The sequence below is a fragment of the Anomalospiza imberbis genome, chromosome Z (assembly GCF_031753505.1).
Source record: "Anomalospiza imberbis isolate Cuckoo-Finch-1a 21T00152 chromosome Z, ASM3175350v1, whole genome shotgun sequence".
Classification (NCBI taxonomy): Eukaryota; Metazoa; Chordata; class Aves; order Passeriformes; family Viduidae; genus Anomalospiza; species Anomalospiza imberbis.
Genome location: NC_089721.1, coordinates 32,660,545 through 32,675,444, shown reverse-complemented (window position 1 = coordinate 32,675,444; position 14,900 = coordinate 32,660,545). Strand labels below are relative to the sequence as shown.

The following is a 14,900-nucleotide window of genomic DNA, read 5'->3' as shown; positions in this document are numbered from 1 at the left end:
AGCTTACACTGAATCAGGAAAAATAACAGTATAACCTGGCATGAAATCACTCTGATGGTCTCAGGCCTGTAACATTAGCATCAGAAATCTTAACAGCATCTACTTTCTCTCAACAAATGTTCTCACTCTGATAAATGAATATGCTTGATATGAAAACAATCCACTACAAAATGTATTTTAAAAGCTGTCACAGCCTTTGCAGACCTCAAGCTAATTTTTTACTGGCCCTGACTATGATGAAAGTTATAAGGAAAGAGGGTTAATGACTCAACTCAGCTTAGGAAAAATAAGATTATACATATATTCAAGTCAACTCATTGACAAGACTCTCTTTTTCTGTCGGTTTTGTTTGTTTGTTTTTTGGGTTGGGGGGGATTTTTAAAGAGGTTGTTTGCGCAGGCTTTGTGCATGATTACATGGCTGGCCCTCCTAACTTCCAAGCATTCTTATATCCTGTAACAGCTGTAAGATAACATGACAACTTATTTGTCATTCACAAAAAATTCAGAAATGTTATTTGTTGTCCAGTAGTTTTATTGATGCTTCTTTGACAGCTAAGTTGTTCTGTAACTGTTATGTCACAAAATTGAGTTACCTAACTAGTCCCTGAGACAAGAATATTCTCTAACATAGTTCCATGCAGCACAGTAATTTCAAGCTGAAGACCAATGATACGCTAACACTAAATCAGTCAAAATATGCTCTCAGATCTATACATGTTCTACATCTTAATTTGCCTTTTGAAATTCAACCAGAAGCTGCTACAGAGTGGACTTGCACAAACTCTGACTGTCTGGTCCTGGGGAAGTCCAGTTTTTTCTGATCCAAAAAATTATAGCTAGAAACTGCCAAAATTATGGAATGTACCTATCCATACATTTTTCAAACAATATACAAATGGATACAAGTCAAAGTAACAGCTCTTTGAGAAGTTTTATGACATGTTCAAAAGACATCCCTTCCTAGCATTACTGAATTTGCCAAATTTCCCCTAAGGAAGCCTAACAGACCTCTGGATTATTTTTGTAAAAAATGTAGTGGAAATTACAAAGTAAAAATAAGCAATTGTCCATAGAAATTTTTGCATTTATTTATTAAATAAACCTATTTATTGTCTGCCACAGCCCACAGGTGAAGAAATATTTATTACATCCAGAAGTCAGTAAAGAATTTGTGATGTGCTAGCAGCATCATGCACATTATTTAAAAATTATTAACAATCTCTTAAAACTACTCAGAATGCTACTGTGTCACCTTGTAAGAGGGCTACTTCTAACAGAAAGGGCTCGAACTATTTTACCATTGTTTTTCAAAAACATGTAAGCAGAAGTTTAGCCAAAAGTGAAGATAAAAACTGATTTAAAATTCTGAGGTGACATTTTTTAATACTATAGATTACTTTTATTCTGAACATCCTTTTTACAAAATGAAAACCATTCTTTTATAAATTTCAAATAGATTTTAGACTGTTAAGGGTTCTTTTAAGAGAAGTTATATCAAAATTAGGTCTTTGATGCACATATACCATAGTATGCAATAGGCTGCATAATAAAGTGCAGGAATCAACAATTACCTGATGACTTGTCTCCAATGTAACCAGCAATAGTTATTCCTAAGCCCTGGTTGTTTTTAGTGAGTTCAACATTGAATTTCTCCCCATCTTCACAGCTATCAACAGAAGCATCGTCCTAAAAAGAAAAGGGGGATTACAAAAGAAGCTCTTTTCCTTTAAAGTTTCACCACATTCATTAAGTCAGTAACACATAAAATTAGATAAAAACACAGAAAAGGAACTATGAAATTTTCTTCTGTACTTATTTGCTGTTCATCAGACAAGCAAGAGGTAGGTAACATTCCTCATGGTAAAGCAATGCAGAGCAGGTCATGTCCTCCTTCACCCCACTGCTCTGGGATATTACCTTTAACCTGTCAAATCATTATTTAATGACTAAAATGACTGGCAAAATTCATACAAATTGAACAATTAATTTCTTGTTCAGTAACTTACATACATATGTATATGAATATGTAGCTTGCTGACTTTCTGGGACCTCCTCAGAACTAGCTTTAGACTGCTGTGTTATTAAAAAGAAAAAAAAATGTATTTTTTATTCTATTTGTCTAAATTTCTGTTCATGACTTATAGGTGTCTTTTTAAAACTTGCAAATTTAAAATATGCTAAAAGCTATCACTAGTCAGGCAATTATATTTCCTGCTTTTGAAAGGCTTAAAAACTTCATTTTAGCACATAGCAATTATATTTCCAGCTAGCTCAATAATTACAACCTTCATTAATATCTGCTATAGCTCTCTGAATTTATAACAATGGATTTTGGGGCTATTTAATTACTTGTTGTTAATGAAAGCAGAGTATGTATTAAAATCCTATTTTAACAGCAGGGAGTTTGAATTAATAGTTTTTATTCTGCCCCTTCTGCATGCCAAATAGCAGCTAAACCTTTTTTTTAAGTGCCAATATGACAACGAGGCCAAGTAACTGAAGCCAGTTTGACTAGGTAAGTATGTGCCAAAAAAGATTTCAGGAGAGCTACTTCCCAAGAATCTGACTTGAGCTCTTTATCAAGCAACTCCACCAGAAACCAAACTGAACACAAGAAAAATAAATTTCTAATGCATTAATCATCCCTCTCACTGAAAATACAGGATTATTTTGGCCACAGGTAATGCCACTAAAAAAAGATCCAATTCCCATAGCCTCATGAATTTTTATGAGACAGATATCTGCAGGTAACATGACAAGAAGTACCCATTTTCCAAAGCCATTCTGGTCCCAATAATAGTTTTAAGAGCATCATGAAGACTTCACCTACACCATATCTGATAGTAAGAAACTAAAAATCAAGCTGTTTGAATCATCATCTTCACTACAGACCCAAATCAATGAGTTTTGCATGACTATTAACAGGGTGCTCCTTCCAGGAATGTGACCTTGTGTAGGCAGGAGCAGTTTAAAAATAGCCTGCCTCCTGCCAGGAAAGAAGTACCAGGAAAGAGGTTTTGAAAAGCATGGAAATTGGGAAGACAGCAAATACCTAAAATTATGCTCCTTTGCTGCTTTGAGCTATTTTGTCAGTACTAGAAATCGTATATATTCTATAGTGGCAGATAAATCTTCTAACATTGCATCATGTAACCTCAAAAAGGCAAATACTGCAGAAATATACAAAGATTAAATAATCAAATTCAGCTTTTATTTTGAGAGATGCATTTCAGACAAATAATACTAGTACTAAATATTAATCCCTTTATCTAAAATGCAGAAAGGTTTTACATCTCTTTTTTGTGTGCTGTAAAGACACAAAAGTATCAGTTTGTCTCTTGTCTTCGATGCTCAGAAATCTCCATGTTAAAATTAACTTCCTTTGCCTTATAGCCAAAAAACAGGGGATGAATATATGTTAAGTTTTCACAGACATCACTACAATGGACAGAGACAAAATGATGGTATCACCATCTAAATTGTTACATAACAATCATGCATAAATTGCAAAGACTTCTCTTCTGAAGAAGAACTGAACAAAACGTCTAGAAAAACAACATGGAAAAGTAAAACAAAAAATTCTATCTAGGGGTAGGCTCAAAAACAACTAACGTTTTCTTCTCTCATTAATTTACTTCATATACTGACATTTAAATGTCAGTATATGGTCATAGCCATATATGGCAAAACAGTACTGTTTCTGAATCCCATGAAACTAGACTTTGTTACAAACATGCAAATGACCTATTTGGTAGAGGTTTTGAGCTGACAAGTCATGATAATATTTACAGCATTTTTTAAGTGGCTGACAGTTGTAGAGGAGTAAAGATACAAAGTACAATCATCAGCAGGGGAGTAAGGGTAGCAGCTGGCTTACTTTTTTTAGAAAATATCTAGCAAATGAGTAGTGACAGGTGATACAGGAAAGGATTAGCATCTGTGTGCTGCTTAGCACAAGGAGAAAAGTTCTGATGAACAAATTAAATTATACAGAAAAAGGGCAGGCAGACAGAGAAATGCTAAAGAGTCAACAAGCTCAGTCCTGAAGAAAAGAATGCATTGCTTTAGATGTCCCAATGTAATAACATACACTTACAAGCAACTCAGAACAAGCTGTTAATCAGATTATACTTATTGAAGTCCTAAACCTTAATCCCAAAAGTCTTCAAGAATACAGCTCCTTGAACTGTGGACTCATTGCATTTAGATTCTCCCAGTCAGATGAGACTTGTACTACTGGGAAAGAAAATCCTAGCTTCTGAGAACATAAACACAAAAGATTTTAACAGTAGTTAAAAAGAAAGGAAGTTTGCTATGGGTTACATATGTTCACTGTTGCTTACCTGTTTCTCTGGTGTAGAGGTGGGTACTGGTGTACCTGGAGGAACTGCTGGTAGAAGCGGCTCCTCAACAGGACCTCTTGCAATTACCAGTTTCACTCTATTTCCACACTGCCTTAGAACTTGTGCCACCTGCTCACTGCTCATTCCAGCTAGGTCTGTATCACCAATTTTCAAGATGTGATCTCCACTACACAATCTTCCATGCTGAAGGAAAAATGATGAAAAAAATTGCCATTTTTCCCACATACCATACAATTAGAAAAATAGCACATAGCTTTACTCACTTCTAAGACATATGAATCAGGTGACTTTTTCTGGATGCCAAGACAATATCCTGATAGCAAGGTGAAGAAAAGAAGGTTGCCTAATGGCACATGAATTTTACTAGGAATTTCCCCAGAGATATCCAGGAGATCATTTTTCAAGACATCACCCAAGCACCGAGAAAAAAAAAAATGTGCTTAGCTACAGTTACTCCTACTGGTATTTAACAATTGCATGTAGACTGTAGAACTCTAGGTTTCATTTTCAAGCACACATCCAAAAAACAGCACTGAAACACATATTCAGGTTTGCGCTGATACTAAAATACTAGTAGTAGTAAAAGGATTAACCGTGACTTCAAAATAAAATTCATTTCTCTCTTTCTGTGATCCAGCTATCTAAACTGCTTTACATTGGTTTAATATCTTACTGATTAACCTTTAATTAATAAAAAAGTGTCTCATGAATTTAGGCCATTTGATGAGTGTTACAGAGACAGTTTTGTAAAAGGAACCTATCTACCTGTTCAGAGGAAAGACTGCAGCAGTAAGTGCTGTCTATGCATCTCCAGGCCCTGTTACCAGCATTAATGCAGACCTAGGTACCTGTCCAATGAACAAACTTGAAATGAGCTGTGATAACCAAATTCAACTCATATGCAAGAGCAGAGTCCGTGTCTTGAAGCAGACACACGAAGCCACATACCTGCTCCAAGCTTCAGTAAGCTCAGCAGAAAAAAGCAGATGCTCTTAGCTGTTTTAGGGCACAGCGAGTCAATCTTTGGAATCCCCACAACCCCAATTACAACCAGTACACTCATGAAAGAATTAAGACTCTAAATGCACACAATATATATAATGTTCTGAAAATGTGATTTAGGACCTAATTCATCTTTAACATTCAAATGCAGAGACTCCTGCACTATACACGCATTTACAGAGGAAAAATTTCAGTAATTACTGTTTCTTTTTTTACATTTATTTGGATAAAAGCTACCACTATTTGCTCTGATCATAAATGTAAAGAGTAACTTCACACCTTACTGAACAGTAACAGAGGTAGGTTGAATTTACCTGATCAGCCACCCCTCCTGGGAGGATGGTTTTAACAATCACTCCAGTTGACTTTCCTCCCACTATCCCAAATCCGAGACCTGAGCCATCACTGACCAACTCTATGGTCTCCACATGCTGCCAGTGAACCTAAAAGGAATAAATACAAGCTTGCAAATGATTAAAAACATTGAATCATAGAATTGTTCAGGTGTAAAAAGAACTTTAAGATTATCAAGTCAAGCTATTAATATATGTATAGAAATGTGCAGGTTATTTTCTCTTATTTCTTGAGTATGTTTTTAATAATAGAAAGTTGGAGGAAGATTGACATATAGTACCTTTTTTAACAATTACTATTAGGTATGATATCACATAATATTTAATCTGTAAATTACTAATTCTATAACAGGTGGAACTTCTCTAGTACAAACCAGAGTTGAATAATGGGTCAGACCTTCCAAGAACTTGTCGAATGAATATAGGCAGCAGCCTAGGGCTGCCCACCTTTATGCTCCTTTGCAGTCAGTAAATACTGCTTCTAAAAAACCACACACGATTGGAAATTAAAATCTTCAGGTAAGTGCATGTTCACATCAGCCATTACAACAAAGCACAGGAGAAAGGAAAATCCCAATTCAGTATTTCCAAGTCTGATAGCAGAACCAAATATTGTGAGACAGGTAGTAACAGAAATGCCCCATGTAATAAATTCTTCTGGGTTGTCTGATGGCAACAGCACTAGAATGAAGTAATTTTGATGGCAGACTGTGTTCTGAAAGGAGGATAACTGCTCTGAAAGAAAGACAAATCCTAGCTCATTCACATGGGGCACTCCTTAAAGGGACAGCTGGAAGCTCATGGTATTCTTCTTCCTGAACAAGAACTGCCACAGTAAACTTGTCTGAAATTTAAAACCACAGCTGGTGCTACACCAGGTATAATCTTAAAATAAGATTAAGATTTCTTTTGAATAATCAAGGTATTGCAAACTCAAAGCCCTGAGGTACCTGTTGGGAAATCCAGTCTTAACATAAAGTCAGTATGATAAAGCAAATCCTGAAGGAAAAAGAATTGCTCCTAGTATGTTGCATTTGAAAATGAAGAGAACGTGAAAATTGGGAAAGGCATGCTAAACAAACCAGAAGCAGCTATGGGATGCTTGTAAGGAACATCTTTTCATGCAAGGGAAGTTGTTCAGTGAATACAGAGGCAATCACATAGAGAAAGAAGTTTGTGACAGCAATACTGGACAAGAGCAGGCTTCCCCTATGTGCTGGCAGGAAAAGTTAGGGCAGTCAGCTGCCTTCCTACACACAGATACAAAGAACATTTCTTCACTAAAGGTTTTATACCAATGATTAAAAGACCAGTTCCTTTTTCCAGACAGATTGCTCTCTATACTTCTGGTAACTGACTCCCTTAAAGAAGGGACACAAAAGACTGAAGAGTAAAACCTACAGAAACTGAATATAGGCTGTCTCATCCCAGGACAATCCGTTACATAAGTGAGGTAAGAGGAAGAGAAAGTACAGTTAATATCACCATGTTTCTGAACTGTGTTAGCTACACCTAGGTGTGCAAAAGCTCTCATAAGAAAGGAATTGTAGCGGAGCTGCTTTTTGGGGAGCTCTTAAGTGCATCTTGTAATTTCACTGGAGCTCCCATGCTAACAGATAACAGTGACACAAACACAAAAGCACCCATCCAGCTGGTGGTGCAAATCAGACTACAAAGCCTCAAAAAATTGTTTGTTCGAGCAGAATGCAAAGAAAAAAATATCCTGTTTAGTGCAACCTCAAAATAAAGCATCATCAAGAAAGGTAAACATGCTGTATTTGCACTGGATACAGGTAAGTTGGCAGATGGGAGCAAGGAATACATCCAAGATGAAGATTTTTCCCCCAGCAAGCCTGAATATTTTCTAGTCTTTGAAGGTAAAAGGTATAATAAAGATAAATAGAAGAAAAAACTCAAGAACAGTGAAGGAATGTACAAACAAGTTACAAAAAATTACTCAAAAGACTATACGCAGTAAGTACATGCATGTCCAGAACTGAATACACAGATGTTTGGGCAACACTCACCGGGTTGGAATGGGCTGAAACTGTGCTAGCAGCAGATGGAGACCGGGAAACTTCAGGACTGATGAGCTGAGGAAAAGTGCCTCTAGCCACAACTAGCTGGACATTATCTTTTGTTTTCTGCAAAATGCTGATAGCCTGTTGATGTGTAATTGTCTGATCAAGGGCTTGTCCATTAATAGCAAGGATTTGATCTGCTTCCTTCAGCTTTCCATCTCTGTCACATAGGTGTAAACAGATGACAAAATAAACAAATAAGAAAAATCAAGGAAGCATTGCCACAGAAATTGCAGTATTTTGACAATTTTCCAGCATTTTTAATAACCTGGTCTCTATACCCCTCACTTTTTTAATCCCCCTCGCTTTTTTAATGCAATTTTGCTGAAAGAAGCTGATGTGTCACCCTGGTGATGGCTCCCTTTGAAGCTAATCCCACTGCTACCTTCCCCTGGTGACCACCCCCTAGCCAGCTTTCTTCTCCCTGAACCCCCATGTGAGACTAAGCATATTAATCTCAGTTGCTCCCAACCACAGCCTGGGAACTTATGTTTATCCTTGACTTTGAGCCACTTGCTTTACAGACCAAGTGCCCCACTTTGTTCAGTGCAACTGAATATTCATCAAACCATGGAGTGGAACACACTTTCATCAGTATGTTACAGTAACATACTGATTTTGTTTTAGTGAAAAACAAGGTGGGGGAAAAAAGGAAAAGAAAAAAAAGGAAAAAAAAAAAAAGAAGGACAAAGAAACCAAACAAAAGTCCTGAACAAATTACAAAAACCTCTTCACTTTCTGACAAAGGAAGCATCACTGTAAAATTACATACTGAGTCCTTCCTCAGATATACTCCAAAGGAAGTGTATGAAGCCTACACAGTTAAACTACCCTCTCTTTCCTCCACCACTTCTTTGCATCCTGAAGTGGCAATGCTTTGATAACAAAGGGCAGCAAGGAAAACAAGAATCTCTATTACAAAAGCCAATTACAATTGTGAGCACCCACACTCAAGAAACCCAGGTAGAACACCCAGGTAGAAAAAAAAACTATTTAGCTTCAACTCACAAGAAACAAACAAACAGAAAAAAAAACCCCAAAACAACAACAACAACAACAACAAAAAACTCACCTAAACCAAAATAAAAACAAACAAAAAGAGAAAGTGGAAATTAGGCAGATCAAAAAAGATTTAAAAATTTAAAAATACTGTAGAAATATGAAGCATGCCACATTTTGTACTTGATTAACTAAAATTAAGTCTGTATACCATGCTCTTGTCTCTCTTGCCCATGTTCTTATTAGACTTACAATGAGTGTTCAGATCACAAATAATCCAAAAATATCTCCTAAAGCACAGTGAGAAGCAGCACCAACATGACTCAGCCTCTTCACACAACATACATAATACATCACAAAGCAACTTGGACCAGTGACATACCTTACTAGTCTGCAGTGAACCAGTGCTGCTGCCATTTACCTTTGAGTTTGTGTTCCCTCAGCACTTGTCTCATTATTAGCTGTGGAATCTGAGTTTAAGTTCAAAAGCATATTTTCACCAAACCATTATAATTGCTGAGCTTCTGTAATATCAGCTGAGGATCTCTGTGAATATCCCTGACTTTAGGTCAAGACTTGCTTGATGTCAAATCTGGGTTTCATACCTACTCTATCAACAAACACTGCCAGACAAAGCTGACTTTTTTGCATCAAATTGTTCTTCAGTGCATTCAACAATGGCAAAATACATATTTCAGCTTTAAAAGGCATGACACACAACAGTAGCTTCCTCTTTTTCCCTATTTAAAAACCCCAGGGAAATGTCATTGGCAGTTTCTATAAATTAAGGACAGTTTATACAATGCCTGTTCCAACATCACATAAATTGTGGCAAGTAATTTTACATCTGCAGTGATGCTCAGAATATGAAGAGAGAAACATGTAAACATGTCCTTGTAACACAAAATAACAGCAGTAACACAACTGAACTGCAGTGTCACATATACACTTGGTTAGTAAAATATTCAGTAGTAATATTACCTATGTGCCACACTTCCCTCCTGGATTTCTTGCACAAATATTCCTAGTTCTCCCCTGTTTTCACTCTTGAGTCCCACAACACTGAAGCCCAGACCACCACTTAGAGGTTTAATAAGGTCAATTGTCTCAACAAGACGACCCTGTTCAGCAGAAGTTATAAAAAAGGGTACAAATGTTAAAAGGTAAAAAATGTTGAAAAGCAATAATAAACGTGGCAAACAACTCGGAAAGTAATTTCTAATGACAACTATAGCTAGGCAAGATTACACAAGCTAATAATTGAAATGTAGTTGTTCATTTCCAATTTCTTGCTATCGTACAGAAAATATTTGAGAAATAAATATTATTACAGACCATAAGAGGAAATCAGGGAACAAAAGATAACTATGCAGAGTTTTGGTTTAGTTGTGACTGAATAGTATATATATATCTATTTCAGAGGGTACAGGACAACTTTTAAGCAAAACCAGAAAAAGCAAATTAACTTCAGAAATATGAAAAAAACTTGGACTATGCAAAAAGGCTCTCCTGAACATCACTAGACTTCTCCTATCCTGCTCTATTACAGATTAAATAGATAAATCCTAGAATATATGCTTGGGCTTTCCCAGCTTCAGCTGAAGGGACTCACGCACCGTTTCTGCCTGCTACAGGAAAGTAGAAAGATTAGAGAACAAGCACAGCAAGGTCAAGATTTTCCATTTTATTTCCAAAAAAGTAACAGATTTAGATTTTGTTAATAATGCATACAAGATCATGCTCTGAAAAAGTATCTCCCTCAAGCACAGAGCACCAGTTCTACAATGAGCATGAAAAAATAATGGCATGCTGGTCTGTAATACACACACTGGTCAGCTAAGGACAGTAGCTCATGAGTGACTATGTCAGGGCTAGTTTTTCAACTGCCTTCTCATTTACTAATTGTTTTTCAAACTAAAAGGTTACTTTTATTTTATACATAAGTGGTATTGTGGTTTGTGTAGTAACTCAATCACATTTAAATAAATATACATGCATCTTAATCTTCATATAATCAGTAATCTGTATTTTGTGGTTATTATATGACAAGGTTACCTGGGACATGTTTCTGATCAGCTGCTCAAAGTCATCACTACAAAATTTCCCATTAATCTGAGGAGTAATGGATCTCATTGATGTTTCTAACACATTAGCTGGGTTGCCATTCTGCTGAGCCAACAAATATGACTCATTAAGCGGCAAGGACCCAACGTTCACACCATGATGGAGAAGCTGAGGGAATTCACCACTGGAATGTATGGAAGGTGTAATATTTACCTGTAAAAGATTGAAGGCAACACAGATTTATAGACACAGCAGAAACCTTCTCCTTAGGTAAGAACATTATCACAAGCCAACTGATCATTAGAAGTACTTGACATACCAATTTGAAATTTTAAGCAGACATTTTAAGGAGAAAAATTACCTTCAATATTTATACCCAATGTAAAGTTGCAAACTACAAGCATAAAACACAAAAGAAATTGATTAGAACAACCTACAATTATTTTCCATACTCTGTCTAAAATTCATTTGTTCCCATCACCATAGCGTCTTGAAGTACTCCATCACTATGCTAGAGGTGAACAAGAACAAATTTTTTCTATAGCATGAGTATTTAAGAAATATAAAAAACAACAACAAAAAAAAACTTTCATCAGTTATTTCACAATTAAAAAAAAAGTACGCATATATTGATGAAAAAATAAGTAAATCTCACATCTACACAGAGAACGAATTTCACCAGTCAGGGTTTCACCAGTCAGGGTCACCTCTCTTCAAGCAGATCTGTGCCAACCAGTCTAATGAACGGCTGCTGGTGATATAAAGCTCATGTGAAGCAGAAACCCTCATTTGTCGTTTATCCCACTTGCCTGTTGACTGTCAGTTGGTACTGCTTTACTCCAGATAAATTTGCTTCCTACTTGCCTGGCACATTTACTATTATATTGCAAATTCAATCACTTTTCATAGTTTTACAATGCACACTTTCTAGCATTCTGCATCACAATAGAGAAACCTAAGGTTCCCCTTCCTTAAAGCTGTATTTTACACTTGAAGTATCAATAAAAATTTCAAAACAGTAGATATATTCTAAAATGTCTACTGCACTAGTCTCACTGTTCAAGCATGTTATACATATTGGGTTTATCATATCAGTCCTTCAACAGTCCAGTTAAAAGGTCAATATGGTTCTCCATCATACAATTCCATCTCATCTGAGTGTTTTAGGAAAATGCAATAAAAAAATGTAATTTGCTGAACAACTTATGTAGCTGGGAAGGCCCTCAAGTTAAAGAAAAAATGCTACAAGGCAGCATTAAAAAGAAAATTTCTCAACAGCATTTCTAAACCTGCTCTGACACAAAAAAACTGTGAAGAAGAAAATCTGGGTGTTTGGAACTCAGTGATTTTTAAATCCCATTGATTATGTTCTTTATCCATACTTGTGAGGAATCATTTGGGTTATGTTTCAAACAAACTGCAATGCCTAAAATGTGCACATATGCATTTTCTTTAACCGCAAACATTCGTGTTGGCAAGCCTGTAAGGCACAGGTAGACAAGCCTTATTTCACAGTTCATTACATGTAACAAAAGACAGACACATAATCAAATTCTACCCTTTTGAGAATATAAGACTTCCCCTTACATTATATGAATGGATTTGAAACTAGTAAAGTCTATGATGTACTCGTGTTTCTCACCTGCATAAGGCCATACAATTGATTGATTCACTTTTACCTTCACAGTATTGTTCATTTCAATATATAAAACTGTATAACTGAACTTGGTCAATTATGTGCTTTATTTCTTATTCTCCTCCACCTTCATACCTTCTTACAGAGCCTGTTGCTATGCTTCTTCCCACAAAAAAGGTCATTGGTGAAATCATTAATCCTAGGAGTATCTAACATTATGGCAATTAACCATTCTTAACTAGTTCTACTAAAAATATTTTTATATTTCTACAGCAATATGAAGCAGCCTAAGAGTATATGAGATACACACCTGAACTACCTTTCACGTGTGTGCACCTGAAGGCCATAGTATATGGGTCTGATATCACAAATGTTAGTAAGTCATGGATTCAAGTTCACTTTCTAAATTGCAGTGGTCATTGCAGAAAATAGCACTGAGTTACCCTTTCTGCTGAAAGTTACCATCCTCAGATTACTCTTGATCAAAGCAGTCCCTAGAGAACTAATCACCTACTCTGGCAAAGCTAGCAAAGTAAGCCTAAACAAAGAACAGAATAGTACGAGTAAAAGCTACCAATTTTATCCAATGTCAAACAGTGAGAGCTCACTAAACTACTTTGGTGCAGCTTTTGGAGTGGTAACTTCAAACTAAGTGAGCCAGGCTCAGCATCTGAGCATTGCAATGACTTCAATCAGAATGATTACACCTAAAGAAAAATATATTAAATGTCTGCAATTTCATTTAGCACCATTCTATCTGCATTATTCTGTCCTGGGGGCTTTTACTGTAGTAGGAGCTTCTGGATGTTTCACATTTCAGGGTGGCAGAAGCGGAAAGTAATTGGTATTACTGATAGTCTTATAAGATCCAACTGTGTATGAATTCCCACTCTGAGTAGAGTGTGTAGACATTTTTTAAGACATAAGAAGAAAAATTCTGTAATAATGCTAAAAGCAAAATGTGAAATGTACAGAAAGCTAGAACACCTTCTACTTTACAAAGAATGAGCCATGCTGGCAAAAAAAGGAGAAAAACAGAATTTTATGTCACAGAAACTGACTGTAGCTGAGAGACCACTGCCTTGAATTTATTCCATGTCACCACACAGTGTTTCAGACTGCTAACGCAGAGACAATCCCAGTTTGTGATCCCCTCTCTGCATAAAAAGCCTATGTTTTTCATGTATCTAGGGTACTTCTTCACACACAAATGTGTAGGGAGCAAGTTGCACTAGAAAAATCATGCACAAAAATCTACATCAAGCCACAGTAAACAAAATTATGGCAGTTTTACAATAGCATGGATGTTATAAATGGTGTTTGCATTATGATACTGTTTTTCTCTAGTATACAATAAAATACTCTCTGTATGCATAATCACCAAACAAATGGAACTACACATCAAAAATAAAAGGTTTTAGAGTATGACATACTGCCCTTATGAATAGTATTACACGCCTAATCTAAATCCAAAATACTTCCTGTACCATTCAAACTTGTGCTACGATTTAATATGTTCTCCTAGTACTATTGGACAGTGGATTGATTGCTTTAGGCAGCTCATTGCACCGTTTGCAATGTTCAAAGAGCAGAGTAGTCATGATGGGCACTTCAACTTCCACCTGAACATCCGTCTGGTATCACCATGCTTTTCTCTACTCAAGTTTGAAGGACTTTTTCAAAAAATGTAAGGCAATGTACTTAGGGAATTCTGGTTTTCTCCCTGGTAGAGAATTTGCACATTCTCATGATGAAATAGTAGTTATAGGCCAATTAATTTTTTTAATTTTTACATTGTATGTTTTCCCTGACCAAGTCCTGTTCAAACTGGCAAATATAGTGGCTATTTTCTCCATTTGAAATTTCATCCTTTCTCCATACTTTTGTGAGCTGGGACATCACTGCAGACATATAGGAATTTACTTACTTTTCCCATTGCCTTTCAAAGCACAAGATGTAAGTTGTTCATGTTTTTCTAATACACATAACGTATTAACAACTCCACTATTCTGAAAACACTGGATTATATTTATTTGCACGATGGTTAAAATACCACTGAAAGGATGTCTTGCATACTATATATATTGCAGGAAAAGGAAAAAAATAACCTTCCAATTCACACTGGGTTAACTAGAACTTTAAAACCTTCTCCTCAAAATTTCAGTACAACAGCACAGTTACAACACAGTATTGAACACAGTCACATCAAGAGCAACTGACAGCAACATCTCATTTTCTTCACACCCTTTTTAAAGAAACAAGCTCGTATTTAATGGAGAATATGCTTAGTGCCTGAAGCCAACCTCATATAAAATTTCATCTGACCTCTGAAGCTCCAAGAAAAAATAAAACTCAAAAAAAGAAGTTAAACTGTTAACAGAGTAAAGTTTTCTGCCTGT

General features: G+C 36.1%; 1 protein-coding gene across 9 annotated transcripts in view; it reads right to left on the bottom strand.

Annotated features, from left to right (window-relative positions):
• MPDZ (multiple PDZ domain crumbs cell polarity complex component) overlaps positions 1 to 14,900 on the bottom strand; it is a 101,470-nt gene that overhangs the window by 64,762 nt on the left and 21,808 nt on the right. For 8 of the 9 annotated variants that reach the window (XM_068176300.1, XM_068176303.1, XM_068176304.1 and 5 more), the window contains 6 exons: positions 10,857 to 11,078; positions 9,783 to 9,922; positions 7,749 to 7,962; positions 5,683 to 5,811; positions 4,346 to 4,549; positions 1,574 to 1,688 (listed from right to left, as the gene is read on the bottom strand). In XM_068176300.1, the coding sequence (XP_068032401.1) occupies positions 1,574 to 1,688; positions 4,346 to 4,549; positions 5,683 to 5,811; positions 7,749 to 7,962; positions 9,783 to 9,922; positions 10,857 to 11,078 (1,024 nt within the window). The remainder of the gene's footprint in view (positions 1 to 1,573; positions 1,689 to 4,345; positions 4,550 to 5,682; positions 5,812 to 7,748; positions 7,963 to 9,782; positions 9,923 to 10,856; positions 11,079 to 14,900) is intronic. The other variant, XM_068176305.1, reaches the window with a different exon arrangement.